This window comes from Oncorhynchus mykiss, chromosome 17 (assembly GCF_013265735.2).
Source record: "Oncorhynchus mykiss isolate Arlee chromosome 17, USDA_OmykA_1.1, whole genome shotgun sequence".
Taxonomy (NCBI): Eukaryota; Metazoa; Chordata; class Actinopteri; order Salmoniformes; family Salmonidae; genus Oncorhynchus; species Oncorhynchus mykiss.
In genome coordinates this window covers 16,952,551-16,968,857 of record NC_048581.1, presented here as the reverse complement: position 1 = coordinate 16,968,857, position 16,307 = coordinate 16,952,551, and the positions used below count along the sequence as shown (strand labels likewise).

The 16,307-nt window shown below is 41.4% G+C and overlaps 1 protein-coding gene across 1 annotated transcript in view; it reads left to right on the top strand.

Annotated features, from left to right (window-relative positions):
* Positions 1–262: 262 nt before the first annotated feature.
* Positions 263–16,307, top strand: part of LOC110494935 (TGF-beta-activated kinase 1 and MAP3K7-binding protein 1) — a 29,293-nt gene continuing 13,248 nt past the window's right edge. Inside the window, exons 1-8 of the mRNA XM_036949157.1 lie at positions 263–553; positions 1,146–1,276; positions 5,074–5,227; positions 5,385–5,471; positions 6,063–6,205; positions 11,787–11,902; positions 12,850–12,961; positions 13,174–13,175. Coding sequence (XP_036805052.1) covers positions 521–553; positions 1,146–1,276; positions 5,074–5,227; positions 5,385–5,471; positions 6,063–6,205; positions 11,787–11,902; positions 12,850–12,961; positions 13,174–13,175 — 778 coding nt within the window. The 5' untranslated portion in view covers positions 263–520. The remainder of the gene's footprint in view (positions 554–1,145; positions 1,277–5,073; positions 5,228–5,384; positions 5,472–6,062; positions 6,206–11,786; positions 11,903–12,849; positions 12,962–13,173; positions 13,176–16,307) is intronic.

Sequence of the window (16,307 nt, the reverse complement as noted above, 5' to 3'; positions counted from 1 at the left end):
ACACTGAGGACAGTGAGCCTGCACATTTCAAAGTTGTTTTGGTATTGGTAGCTTTTACAGTTTTGTCGCTACATGTGCCAAAAAGAAAATAATAATATGTCGAATTTCTAAAGTTGTTCAGCAAGCACATATGACTCTAACTAATAAATGTTCCATCCTCTTTCTCGGCTCTCGATGTGTTATACAACACATGTCAACATGATGGCGCTATAATAAAGGAAATTAGAAGCAAACTTGTTTTACTGTAGCAAACAGTCTTTAGTTGATAACGTATATTTGAATGGTCGCTCTCCGTTTGGATTACTCAAGAGTCACGAGAAGAAAGAGTAATGAGAAGAAGCTCAGGTATGAAGGCGAAACTTGATTGATTGAAGTTCAGATATCTCCCTTTGCTGCTTTTCAAGCACATTTTGACGTGAAAATCAACGAGACGTGAAGATCAACGTGTGCCAATGCGCAATCGTTGCGCAAGGTTGACGCCCATGAATGCATCAAAGTTGTCCACAGAGTTCCATCAAAGATGGCGTCTCAGCGTCGGCAAATGATGCAAAGCGTAAGACAAAAACGATTTCTCCCTTTTGTAGACGTGTTTATTGTTAAAAAAAAACTCCAGTCACATTTTGTTGTTTGAATAAAGTAATCTAGCTCTCCAAAAGACAATTGAAACAACTTCTTCACGGGCCCTGTGCCGCAAACAGCAACATCCGCCGCTAGCCTAGCGTGGCTAAAAACATTGCTAGCTTAGTCAGCTAGCTAACTAAGTTTGTGTTCTTCACTTGGCAATTTATATGTATTTATCTAGTTACTATTTAAGGGTAGATTTTCTTAGCCACGGGTCAGTTGAGTTTTATCCAAATAATTGGTTCTATCTACAGTAGCTAGCCAATGGTAGTGAAGAACGGGATATTTTCTGAAAACACTTAACTTAATATTACACTTTGAGCCTAAGTTTCTATGTGAATATTGTAGTTTCTACGGTCGTCAAAGCCTAACGGAAGCAGAAGTCTGAGGAGACAAATAAGCAGGACAATTTCAATGGTTGTCAGAAAACTCTGAACACTAAAACCATAGAATTAGGCTACATAAGTACGATCGCCATGACTAACACAATAGCTAATGTCATTCTTCAAACTCCACCCTGGTAGCATCAGAGCTGGACAGATGACCTGCCCCTGTGTCAGATGTGCGGGGTGGGAACAGCCCCCAACTGTACCTACGGACCCGATGGAAAGGACACCCAGAGCCACCCCAACGAGGACGGACACTTCAGGTTCAGGTAACTAAGACACCTGTGCCTGATTCACACTTTAAGGCCAAACACATCTGCCCTGGCCTGGTTACATATCCACTATAGGTACGGGAACCATGCTGGAAAGAACCATATAACAAAAAACATATTCAAGGCAGCATAGTTTGGTTTGGCAGTCTGAAAATGCTACTGGAGCCATTGATATGTCCCTGTATACCAGCATTTCCCAAACAAGGGGTGCTGACTGGTTTTGGAAATGGGGTTGTTAGAGAACACCCCTCAATTGCTTGGCTCATAGAACCGGGTTTACGTCAGTAACCTCTGTTAGCCACTAGATGCGGTTGTCAGATTACACAGACCCTCAAAGAATTAGAGATTAAATCCAAGTTTGATAAACGCCCATATCTATTGGGTGAGATTCCACAGTGTGCCATCACAGCAGCAAAATGTGTGACCTGTTGCCACGAGAAAAGGGCAACCAGTGAAGAACAAACAATTGAAAATACAACCTTTATATATATATATATATATATATATACTGCTCAAAAAAGTAAAGGGAACACTAAAATAACATCCTAGATCTGAATGAATGAAATATTCTTATTAAATACTTTTTTCTTTACATAGTTGAATGTGCTGACAACAAAATCACACAAATTATCAATGGAAATCAAATTTATCAACCCATTGAGGTCTGGATTTTGACCTCCCTACAACACCTGGGCATGCTCCTGATGAGGTGGCGGATGGTCTCCTGAGGGATCTCCTCCCAGACCTGGACTAAAGCATCCGCCAACTCCTGGACAGTCTGTGGTGCAAAGTGGCGTTGGTGGATGGAGCGAGACATGATGTCCCAGATGTGCTCAATTGGATTCAGGTCTGGGGAACGGGCAGGCCAGTCCATAGCATCAATGCCTTCCTCTTGCAGGAACTGCTGACACACTCCAGCCACATGAGGTCTAGCATTGTCTTGCATTAGGAGGAACCCAGGGCCAACCGCACCAGCATATGGTCTCACAAGGGGTCTGAGGAGCTCATCTCGGTACCTAATGGCAGTCAGGCTACCTCTGGCGAGCACATGGAGGGCTGTGCGGCCCCCCAAAGAAATGCCACCCCACACCATGACTGACCCACCGCCAAACCGGTCATGCTGGAGGATGTTGCAGGCAGCAGAACGTTCTCCACAACATCTCCAGACTCTGTTACGTGTGCTCAGTGTGAACCTGCTTTCATCTGTGAAGAGCACAGGGCGCCATTGGCAAATTTGCCAATCTTGGTGTTCTCTGGCAAATGCCAAACGTCCTGCACGGTGTTGGGCTGTAAGCACAACCCCCACCTGTGGACGTCAGGCCCTCATACCACCCTCATGGAGTCTGTTTCTGACAGTTTGAGCAGACACATGCACATTTGTGGTCTGCTGGAGGTCATTTTGCAGGGCTCTGGCAGTGCTCCTCCTGCTCCACCTTGCACAAAGGCGGAGGTAGCGGTCCTGCTGCTGGGTTGTTGCCCTCCTACGGCCTCCTCCACGTCTCCTGATGTACTGGCCTGTCTCCTGGTAGCACCTCCATGCTCTGGACAGTACGCTGACAGACACAGCAAACCTTCTTGCCATAGCTCTCATTGATGTGCCATCCTGGATGAGCTGCACTACCTGAGCCACTTGTGTGGGTTGTAGACTCCGTCTCATTGCACCACTAGAGTGAAAGCACCGCCAGCATTCAAAAGTGACCAAAACATCAGCCAGGAAGCATAGGAACTGAGAAGTGGTCTGTGGTCACCACCTGCAGAACCACTCCTTTATTGGGGGTGTCTTGCTAATTGCCTATAATTTCCACCTGTTGTCTATTCCATTTGCACAACAGCATGTGAAATTTGTCAATCAGTGGACAATTTGATTTCACAGAAGTGTGATTGACTTGGAGTTACATTGTGTTTAAGTGTTCCCTTTATTTTTTTGAGCAGTGTGTGTATGTATATATATATATATATATATATATATATATATATATATATATATATATATATTTATTTTTTGTAAGTTTAGTGAATTTGAGTTTATTTTATTTTTACAGGGCATGTAATTTTGTATTGTTTATTATCTATTTCACTTGCTTTGGCAATGTAAACATATGTTTCCCATGCCAATAAAGCCCTTGAATTGTAATAAACAGAGTGGTTTTTATTTTCTTCCTACAATTGTATCTCTATCTTTTGAACGCTTTATGACCCCATTACTGAAAGATGAGATGCTCAGAAACACGTATGTGTCTGCTGTTTCCCTCTACAAGCCTCAGTAGAACAGATTGGACAAGACCACACACTACATCAGACTCGGGGGGGTGGAACTAGGCCTACACCCACCCATAGCACGTGCTCCAGCAGGTATATCTCACTGGTCATCCCCAAAGCCAACACCTCCTTTGGGCGCCTTTCCTACCAGTTCTCTGCTGCCAATGACTGGAACGAATTGCAAAAATCGCTGAAGCTGGAGACTAATTTCCCACACTAACTTTAAACATCAGCTATCTGAGCAGCTAACCGATCGCTGCATCTGTACATAGCCCATCTGTAAATAGCCCATCCAATCTACCTACCTCATCCCCATATTGTTTTTATTTACTTTTCTGCTCTTTTGCACACCAGTATTCATTTCTCCTCGCACATCACCATCTGCTCAACTATCACTGCAGTGTTTATTTACTAAATTGTAATTACATCGCTACTATGGCCTATTTATTTCCTTACCACCTCATGCCATTTGCACACCCTCTATATAGACTTCCTTTTTTTCCTATTGTGTTATTGACTGAACGCTTGTTTATTCCATGTGTAACTCTGTGTTATTGTTTGAGTCGCACTGCTTTGCTTTATCTTGGCCAGGTCACAGTTGTAAATGAGAACTTGTTCTCAACTAGCCTACCTGGTGAAATAAAAAATAAAATCTTTCTACACAGAAGATCATTCAAAAGTATTGCTTGATGAGCTTCTGAACTTCCCAATACCTTTCTGATGCATTTCAGTCACCTCAAACTAGGGCCGGGCTTTAGTATCATGGCAAGTCAATAAAACATGAAGCGGATTTAACTTCTTTAGGAAAACAGCCCTTATGTTGGAAACAAACATTATTTTGTCATCCAGAGTCACATGCATTTATTTTCCAAACTATTGCCCGCAATATTTTACATACAGAAGGTTTTTAAAGAACCAGAGTTAATACTGCTTTGTTTTTTACATTTTCGCAATACTGGTTTTGTCCCAGCCTTAGTTCAAACCATTCTTCCTTCATATTGATATACTGTCAAAAGTACTGTCAGTGTGATTTGTAATAGACTGGCATAGCCCCAATTAAAAAAAGTCAACATTGGCCGTTGTTGATTACATCACGTTTTACATGGTGGGGTCGTGGGCCAAAGAAGAGAGAGCCCTGCTGTATTACCCACAACCGTATGTAGCTTCCATACTCACACTTACCAAGGCTGGTGATCTGTGCAGAGTTCTAGGAATATTGACCAATCAGACATAACAAGTTGTCTTCTGTCCAATCAGAGGTGAGGATGGCTGTTTCCTGTACAGGGTTCGATGGGAGCAGTGTCTAGCTTTGTGTCTCAATGGGTGAGTTTGTTGTTGCATGGCCCGGTGCCCCCGTGGGTGGAGAGTTCTCCTTAGTACCTATGGAATGGTCTAAAATAATCCAACTCTACCCACAAGGGGGATCCGGGCCATGCAAAACAAACTTGACCAGTGTCTCGCAACAGACCAATCAAACATAAGAGGAGTTCTTGTTTTGACCACTCAGACAAAGTTGTTTCTTTCTGTCCAATCAGAGGTGAGGAAGGCTGTTTCCTGTATGGAGTGTTTAATGGGTTTGATGGGAGCAGAGTGTCCAGCTTCGTCTCTCAGTGTCTGACAGCAGAACTGCTTCTGGGACAGCTCAAGTCTACACACACTGACTCTGATGTCCGCAGAATTCTCTCACAGGTGTGTGTGTGAGAGAGATATCGACTGTTATGTCTTTGAATCAGCGTGTCTGCCTGCAATCCTGTCTGCTCTAGGTAGAACGCATTCGCAGAAGCATCATATCATAAGAAATGCTATTTGAATGTTTATACCATTGATTCTGTTGTTTTATCCTAAGGCCTTCGACGTTGTAGAGAAGAGTTACTTTGAGACAATCGGTGACGCTCTTGCAGAGAAGGCTACTATTATATCCCAACTACCTGAGGTAAGCATGGCACTCTGTCACTCATAGCGTGTTAAATTTCCCTACTTAGATTTCCATGGCAACCACAGTTTTAATTCACATTAGAATGTAGTCATTGGGAATCAATATAGTCTCATTAGCCATTTAATCGACCTTAACTAACATTCTTAAATCTCTTAATCTCCTCTCTCCTATTACCATCATCTTCTTTTTTTCCCTCCCTCCCTCCCTCTCTCCCTCCCTCCCTCCCTCCCTCCCTCCCTCCCTCCCTCCCTCCCTCCCTCCCTCCCTCCCTCCCTCCCTCCCTCCCTCCCTCCCTCCCTCCCTCCCACCCTCCCTCCCTCTCTCCCTCTCTCCCTCTCTCCCTCCCTCCCTCCCTCCCTCCCCACCTCTCCCTCCCTCCCTCCCCACCTCTCCCTCCCTCCCTCCCCACCTCTCCCTCCCTCCCTCCCTCCCTCCCTCCCTCCCCACCCCTCCCTCCCTCCCTCCCTCCCTCCCTCCCTCCCTCCCTCCCTCCCTCCCTCCCTCCCTCCCTCCCTCCCTCCCTCCCCACCTCTCCCTCCCTCCCCACCTCTCCCTCCCTCCCCTACATCTCCCTCCCCCCTCCACCAGGGAGTATCGTTCCACCAGCTCTCCCCCCAGAGTCAGAAGCTTTCTGAGAGGCTGAAGGACCTGGAGCAGGAAGTGTCTGGTGGAGCTACCGCTGTTGTGGCTCTGATACACAACAACAAGCTCTACATCGCCAACGTGGGTACGTACTGTTGTTCCACACACACACACACACACACACACACACACAGAGGAAGCTCACATGCAGGAGCACAGCCTTGCACTAACACGACCACAGCCATGTAAACATACAAACACAATTACACCTCTTAGGGCTTTTTATGTCCTCACTGATCTTTTACATACACGCGTTACAATGCCTTTACTTCTCTGAATCAAAACGCCTGTTAGAAATGATATTCAGAACGTCAACAGGCCTTGTTCCATCCTTTCTGGCCTGTAACTCGTTTCTTCGTCAACATCTGTCTGTGTGACCCCCCGAAGGCAGAGAGAGGAAAAACATTTAAACATATTATTTGAGAAAAATCTAAAAGCCAGACCACTCTGGTAGGAAATTAGAATTCTAGCCGAAAGCCAGAAAGAGATTTCTGAAATGAACACACACATTCCCTGGGGATTTCACCGTGGGTTGATATAACAACCAGACCCATTTTCATAATCATTTCTCATTGGTCCAATAGGCCTTAAACCATCTGTCTGACTATTCCATCCAGACGTGTGTGTGTCAGTCATTGGTTCATAGAAAATAAACTCCACTGGTGATTTAAGTCCTCCATAATAGGATAGTAGGATAATAATATAAATAATAGGATAGTAGGATAATAATATAAATAATAGGATAGTAGGATAATAATATAAATAATAGGATAATAGGATAAAGATCCATAGGATCTTTAAAGCTACGATTTGGTGTCAACTATTCCAGACTGGCCATTTGGGATCCTTTTTCCCCCTCCATGGTTAGCCGCCTCTCTGCCCGTCTCAAATGGGGATTTGGGGGCCAAATAAAAGACTAAGAAAGAAGGGGGAGGAATGAAGGGGAAAAGACACTTGGGGTTTTCAAGTGTCGGAATAAGGGCAGAAAATGATTTATTTTATAGGGGGAGAAAAAACGAAAGGTTGTTCATTGCGGGGGGGGGGGGGGGGGGGGGGGGAAGTGGTGGAGAGGAGGAAAAGGAGACTGTTCAGTCTACCTCACCAGCTATGTACAGGTCAGGGTCAAAGTGGAGAGGTGACCTTGGAAATTAAACGGAACCTTTAAGGGAGAAAAGTGTTTCCAGCTGTGGAGTCACCTGACTCATTCCATACTCTGTGTGTGTGTGTGTGTGTGTGTGTGTGTGTGTGTGTGTCTCCTATGGGCTTGTTATGTTTTATTTCTGCTGAGATGTGAAGGGGTGTGGAAGTTGCTGCAATGTCACGGTCAGGAACACAAGACGTAAACAATGTCTCCTCTACAATTATGCTAACCAAGCTATTACCCACCAGCATGGACAGGTCATTTGATTTATTTATGGACAGGTTTATTTATGGACAGGTCATTTGATTTATTTATGGACAGGTCATTTGATTTATTTATGGACAGGTCATTTGATTTATTTATGGACAGGTTTATTTATGGACAGGTCATTTGATTTATTTATGGACAGGTTTATTTATGGACAGGTCATTTGATTTATTTATGGACAGGTCATTTGATTTATTTATGGACAGGTCATTTGATTTATTTATGGACAGGTCATTTGATTTATTTATGGACAGGTTATTTGATTTATTTATGGACAGGTTTATTTATGGACAGGTCATTTGATTTATTTATGGACAGGTTATTTGATTTATTTATGGACAGGTTTATTTATGGACAGGTCATTTGATTTATTTATGGACAGGTCATTTGATTTATTTATGGACAGGTTATTTGATTTATTTATGGACAGGTTTATTTATGGACAGGTCATTTGATTTATTTATGGACAGGTTATTTGATTTATTTATGGACAGGTTTATTTATGGACAGGTTTATTTATGGACAGGTTATTTGATTTATTTATGGACAGGTTATTTGATTTATTTATGGACAGGTCATTTGATTTATATATGGACAGGTCATTTGATTTATTTATGGACAGGTTATTTGATTTATTTATGGACAGGTTATTTGATTTATTTATGGACAGGTCATTTGATTTATATATGGACAGGTTTATTTATGGACAGGTATATTTATGGACAGGTTTATTTATGGACAGGTTATTTGATTTATTTATGGACAGGTTATTTGATTTATTTATGGACAGGTCATTTGATTTTTTTTATGGACAGGTCATTTGATTTATTTATGGACAGGTCATTTGATTTATTTATGGACAGGTTTATTTATGGACAGGTTTATTTATGGACAGGTTTATTTATGGACAGGTCATTTGATTTATTTATGGACAGGTTATTTGATTTATTTATGGACAGGTTATTTGATTTATTTATGGACAGGTCATTTGATGTATTTATGGACAGGTCATTTGATTTATATATGGACAGGTTTATTTATGGACAGGTTTATTTATGGACAGGTCATTTTATTTATATATGGACAGGTCATTTGATTTATTTATGGACAGGTATATTTATGGACAGGTTTATTTATGGACAGGTTATTTGATTTATTTATGGACAGGTCATTTGATTTATTTATGGACAGGTTATTTGATTTATTTATGGACAGGTTTATTTATGGACAGGTTTATTTATGGACAGGTTTATTTATGGACAGGTCATTTGATTTTTTTATGGACAGGTCATTTGATTTATTTATGGACAGGTCATTTGATTTATTTATGGACAGGTTTATTTATGGACAGGTTTATTTATGGACAGGTTTATTTATGGACAGGTCATTTGATTTATTTATGGACAGGTCATTTGATTTATTTATGGACAGGTTATTTGATTTATTTATGGACAGGTCATTTTGATTTATTTATGGACAGGTTATTTGATTTATTTATGGACAGGTCATTTGATTTATTTATGGACAGGTTATCTGATTTATTTATGGACAGGTTATTTGATTTATTTATGGACAGGTCATTTGATTTATTTATGGACAGGTTATTTGATTTATTTATGGACAGGTCATTTGATTTATATATGGACAGGTTTATTTATGGACAGGTTTATTTATGGACAGGTTATTTGATTTATTTATGGACAGGTTATTTGATTTATTTATGGACAGGTTATTTGATTTATTTATGGACAGGTTTATTTATGGACAGGTTTATTTATGGACAGGTCATTTGATTTTTTTATGGACAGGTCATTTGATTTATTTATTGGACAGGTCATTTGATTTATTTATGGACAGGTTTATTTATGGACAGGTTTATTTATGGACAGGTTTATTTATGGACAGGTCATTTGATTTATTTATGGACAGGTCATTTGATTTATTTATGGACAGGTCATTTGATTTATTTATGGACAGGTTATTTGATTTATTTATGGACAGGTTATTTGATTTATTTATGGACAGGTCATTTGATTTATTTATGGACAGGTTATCTGATTTATTTATGGACAGGTTATTTGATTATTTATGGACAGGTCATTTGATTTATTTATGGACAGGTTATCCTTTTATTTATGGACAGGTTATTTGATTTATTTATGGACAGGTTATCTGATTTATTTATGGACAGGTTATTTGATTTATTTATGGACAGGTTTATTTATGGACAGGTTATTTGATTTATTTATGGACAGGTTATCTGATTTATTTATGGACAGGTTATCTGATTTATTTATGGACAGGTTATTTGATTTATTTATGGACAGGTCATTTATTATTTATGGACAGGTCATTTGATTTATTTATGGACAGGTTATTTGATTTATTTATGGACAGGTTATCTGATTTATTTATGGACAGGTTTATTTATGGACAGGTTTATTTATGGACAGGTTTATTTTATTTATTTATGGACAGGTTATCTGATTTATTTATGGACAGGTTATTTGATTTATTTATGGACAGGTTTATTTATGGACAGGTTATTTATGGACAGGTTATTTGATTTATTTATGGACAGGTTATCTGATTTATTTATGGACAGGTTTATTTATGGACAGGTTTATTTATGGACAGGTTATTTGATTTATTTATGGACAGGTTATTTGATTTATTTATGGACAGGTCATTTGATTTATTTATGGACAGGTTTATTTATGGACAGGTTTATTTATGGACAGGTTTATTTATGGACAGGTTTATTTATGGACAGGTTATTTATGGACAGGTTATTTGATTTATTTATGGACAGGTCATTTGATTATTTATGGACAGGTTATTTGATTTATTTATGGACAGGTTTATTTATGGACAGGTCATTTGATTTATTTATGGACAGGTCATTTGATTTATTTATGGACAGGTTTATTTATGGACAGGTCATTTGATTTATTTATGGACAGGTCATTTGATTTATTTATGGACAGGTCATTTGATTTATTTATGGACAGGTCATTTGATTTATTTATGGACAGGTCATTTGATTTATTTATGGACAGGTCATTTGATTTATTTATGGACAGGTCATTTGATTTATTTATGGACAGGTTTATTTATGGACAGGTCATTTGATTTATTTATGGACAGGTTATTTGATTTATTTATGGACAGGTTATTTGATTTATTTATGGACAGGTTTATTTATGGGACAGGTAATTTAATTTATTTATGGACAGGTCATTTGATTTATTTATGGACAGGTTTATTATGGACAGGTTTATTTATGGACAGGTCATTTGATTTATTTATGGACAGGTCATTTGATTTATTTATGGACAGGTCATTTGATTTATTTATGGACAGGTTTATTTATGGACAGGTTTATTTATGGACAGATTTATTTATGGACAGGTCATTTGATTTATTTATGGACAGGTCATTTGATTTATTTATGGACAATTTATTTGATTTATTTATGGACAGGTCATTTGATTTATTTATGGACAGGTTTATTTATGGACAGGTTATTTGATTTATTTATGGACAGGTCATTTGATTTATTTATGAACAATTTATTTGATTTATTTATGGACAGGTTATTTGATTGTAATCAACTGGTCTTAAAACCAGAAAGACCAATTAATAGACAATTACAACCATTTAATTAGTTAATTATTATTTTCTTTTTTTAAATGTAATTTAGCAGGACACTCTTACCCAGATTGACTTACAGCAGCAATTTAGGGTTAACTATTTGCACATCATTACAACTTTGGAACTTTTGTGTGTGTGTGAGGAGAGAGAATTCCAGCCATTTAATGAATGAAGTAATCAGCGAGGTCTCCATTACAGTGACTGTTTCAGACTGGTTTCAGTCAGGGATCTGAGTGATGAGGATGTCTGGGTCAGCCTTTTAATTGATGAATGTACCAATCAATAAAATGAAATGCTATTATTATACAATACTAGATTATGTTCTGTTTCTGGTCCCGGTACCAACCAAACTCTCTTAATGGATTTCAGTCATATGGGTAGTTGTGTTGTGGTCCAGGTATCAACCAGGCCCTGCTGTGTAAGTCCTATAAGAGGAGAAGGATATCTTAACAACAGGTTGTGTTTGTATTGTGGCCTAATGGTTGTGTTGTGGTCCAGGTACCAACGGCCCTGCTGTGTAAGTCCTATAAGAAGAGAAGGATATCTTACCAACAGGTTGTGGTTGGTTTGTCTTTGTATTGTGGCCTAATGATTTTGTTGTGGTCCAGGTACCAACCGGCCCTGCTGTGTAAGTCAACCAGCGACGGTCAGAACCAGGTGATCCAGATTGGACGACCTCACACCACAGAGAACGAGGACGAGCTCCAGAGACTGGCTGGGCTGGGTGAGTCTCACACACACACACACACAGTCTGTGCATGGGTTCACTTCACGCTGTTACAGCGTAGCTACGGGAGAAGTTGAGCCTTGCGCTTCAACGCTCTTAGTTGTTGTGGAAATTGACCCACTAGGCTGTTACTTGTGCACCTACTTCATACTGCTGAGTCTGCCTTTAAAATGGAATGGGGTCAATTCATTGGAAAACGCACACCCTGGTTGAAGGTGACCTCTTCTCCTTCCCCCTCCCCTCTCTTCTCCTCCCCTTCCTCTCTTACTTTCATCACGGCCACCTATCTCTCCCTTCTCTCCTTCATTCGTCCTTTACGTCTGCCCTCCTCTTCCCTTTCTTGCTGTTTCCTTGTTCCCTCCTCGTTCACTCCCTTCACCTCTCCTCGTGTCTCCTCTTCTCCACCTCATCCCCTCCTCCCACCCTGTCTTTCCCCCTGTCGCATCCTCTACTCCCCTTCACCTCTCCTCCTGTCTCCTCTTCTCCACCTCATCCCCTCCTCCCACCCTGTCTTTCCCCCTGTCGCATCCTTTACTCCCCTTCACCTCTCCTCCTGTCTCCTCTCTCCACCTCATCCCTCCTCCCACCCTGTCTTTTCCCCCTGTCGCATCCTTTACTCCCCTTCACCTCTCCTCCTGTCTCCTCTTCTCCACATCATCCCCTCCTCCCACCCTGTCTTTCCCCCTGTCGCATCCTCTACTCCCCTTCACCTCTCCTCCTGTCTCCTCTTCTCCACCTCATCCCCTCCTCCCACCCTGTCTTCCCCCCTGTCGCATCCTCTACTCCCCTTCACCTCTCCTCCTGTCTCCTCTTCTCCACCTCATCCCCTCCTCCCACCCTGTCTTTCCCCCTGTCGCATCCTCTACTCCCCCTTCACCTCTCCACCTGTCTCCTCTTCTCCACCTCATCCCACTTTACCCATCATCCTCTCCTCCATCCCCCAGGTCTTGATGTGTCTGGTCTTCGTCAGGCGGCTCTGATAGCTGGTCAGAGCAGCACCAGGAGGATTGGAGACTACAGGGTTAAATATAACTACACAGATATAGATCTGTTGAGGTAGGGGTGCACACACACACACTAGCGCATGTACATCCATTTATACACACACACCCACACACACACAGGCTCAGAAGTCCAATTTCCTGCTGTCCTCTGTAGCCGAGCCAAACGGATGAATATAAGGCTGGATCTTTGAATAGGATTCAACTTATCCACAGAAAAATGCACTTAATTGAGTTTTCCAATTGGATTTCTTCAGTGCTACATAGCGGTAGGTAGACTGAGTACAAGACATTTCAAGTGGAAAAACGCTCCACTTTGTATTTGTATTCATTAAGGATCCCCATCAGTTCCTGCCAAGGCAGCAGCTACTCTTCTGGGGTCCAGCAACATTAAGGCAGTTATATATATATATATATATATATATGTGTGTTACAGTGGGGAGAACAAGTATTTTATACATTGCCGATTTAGCAGGTTTTCCTACTTACAAAGCATGTAGAGGTCTGTAATTTTTATCATAGGTACACTTCAACTGTGAGAGACGGAATCTAAAACAAAAATCCAGAAAATCACATTGTATGATTTTTTAAGTAATTCATTTGCATTTTATTGCATGACATAAGTATTTGATCACCTACCAACCAGTAAGAATTCCGGCTCTCACAGACCTGTTAGTTTTTCTTTAAGAAGCCCCCCTGTTCTCCACTCATTACCTGTATTAACTGCACCTGTTTTGAACTCGTTACCTGTATAAAAGACACCTGTCCACACACTCAATCAAACAGACTACAACCTCTCCACAATGGCCAAGACCAGAGACCTGTGTAAGGACATCAGGGATAACGTTGTAGACCTGCACAAGGCTGGGATGGGCTACAGGACAATAGGCAAGCAGCTGGTGAGAAGGCAACAACTGTTGGCGCAATTATTAGAAAATGGAAGACGTTCAAGATGACAGTCAATCACCAATCACCCTCTGTCTCGGGCTCCATGCAAGATCTCACCTCGTGGGGCATCAATGATCATGAGGAAGGTGAGGGATCATCCCAGAACCACACGGCAGGACCTGGTCAATGACCTGAAGAGAGCTGGGACCACAGTCTCAAACAAAACCATTAGTAACACACTACGCCGTCATGGATTAAAATCCTGCTGCGCACGCAAGGTCCCCCTGCTCAAGTCAGCGCATGTCCATGCCCGTCTGAAGTTTGCCAATGACCATCTGGATGATCCAGAGGAGGAATGGGAGAAGGTCATGTGGTCTGATGAGACAAAAATAGAGCTTTGTCGTCTAAACTCCACTCGCTGTGTTTGGAGGAAGAAGAAGGATGAGTACAACCCCAAGAACACCATCCCAACCGTGAAGCATGGAGGTGGAAACATCATTCTTTGGGGATGATTTTTTGCAAAGGGGACAGGACGACTGTATTGAGGGGAAGATGGATGGGGCCATATATCGCGAGATCTTGGCCAACAACCTCCTTCCCTCAGTAAGAGCATTGAAGATGGGTCGTGGCTGGGTCTTCCAGCATGACAACGACTCGAAAACACACAGCCAGGGCAACTAAGGAGTGGCTCCGTAAGAAGCATCTCAAGGTCCTGGAGTGGCCTAGCAGTCTCCATACCTGAACCCAATAGAAAATCTTTGGAGGAAGCTGAAAGTCCGTATTGCCCAGCAACAGCCACGAAACCTGAAGGATCTGGGGAAGGTCTGTATGGAGGAGTGGGCCAAAATCCCTGCTGCAGTGTGTGTGCAAACCTGGTCAAGAACTACAGGAAACGTATGATCCCTGTAATTGCAAACAAAGGTTTCTGTACCAAATTACTTACTTAAAAATCATACAATGTAATTTTCTGGATTTTTGTTTTAGATTCCGTCTCTCACAGTTGAAGTGTACCTATGATAAAATTACAGACCTCTACATGCTTTGTAAGTAGGAAAACCTGCAAAATCGGCAGTGTTTCAAATACTTGTTCTCACCACTGTATATAGTTTAAAATATTACATGACATACGTTTCATAACACTTTTCACAGCACATTTAGTGTGTTCCCTCAGACCACTACTCTACTATCACATCTCTACAGTACAACATCCTGTGTACGTGTGTGTAGAGTGTGTCTTATCATGTGTATGTGTGTCTGTGTGTGTCTCTTCACAGTCCCAGCTGTTTCCATAAGGTGTATTTTTATCTGTTTTACTGCTTGCATCAGTAACCTGATGTGGAATAGAGTTCTATGTACTCATGACTCTATGTAGTACTCTGTGCCTCCCATAGTCTGTTATGAGGAATGTGAAGAGACCTCTGGTGACTTGTCTTGTGGGGTATGCTGGGGTATGCTGGGTGTCTGAGCTCTGTGCTAGTAGTTTATACAGACACCTCGGTACGTTCAGCACGTCAACACTTCTTACAAAAACAAGTAGTGATGAAGTCAGACTCTCCTCCACTCTCCATGAGAGATTGACATGCATATCATTAATGTTAGCTCTCCGTGTACTTTTAAGGGACAGCCGTGCTGCCCTGTTCTGAGACAATTGTCATTTTCCCAGGTCCCTCTTTGTGGCACCTGACAACACTACTGAACAGTAGTCCAGGTGTGACAAAACTAGAGTCTGTAGGACCTGACAACACTACTGAACAGTAGTCCAGGTGTGACAAAACTAGAGTCTGTAGGACCTGACAACACTACTGAACAGTAGTCCAGGTGCGACAAAACTAGAGTCTGTAGACCTGACAACACTACTGAACAGTAGTCCAGGTGCGACAAAACTAGAGTCTGTAGGACCTGACAACACTACTGAACAGTAGTCCAGGGTGCGACAAAACTGAACAGTAGTCCAGGTGCGACAAAACTAGAGTCTGTAGGACCTGACAACACTACTGAACAGTAGTCCAGGTGTGACAAAACTGAACAGTAGTCCAGGTGCGACAAAACTAGAGTCTGTAGGACCTGACAACACTACTGAAACAGTAGTCCAGGTGCGACAAAACTAGAGTCTGTAGGACCTGCCCTTGTTGATAGTGCTGTTAAGAAGGCAGAGCATCACTTTATTATGGACAGACTTCTCCCCATCTTAGCTACTGTTGTATCAACATGTTTTGACCATGACAGTTTAGTCACCTCAACTTTCCACATAATTTATTACATGATTTAGTTGAGGTTTATTGTTTTAGTGAATAATTTTTCCCACATACAATGCTTTTAGTTTTTAAAATATTAGGGCTGACTTATTCCTTGCCACCCATTCTGAAACAAACCACAGCTCTTTAAGTGTTGCAGTGATTTCACTCTCTGTAGTAGCTGACGTCAATAGTGTTGAGTCATTCAGACAGCTGAATCCCTGATTCTACCTGGATGGTGTTGGAGAGGCTTCCATTAAAGAACACCTCTGTGATCTG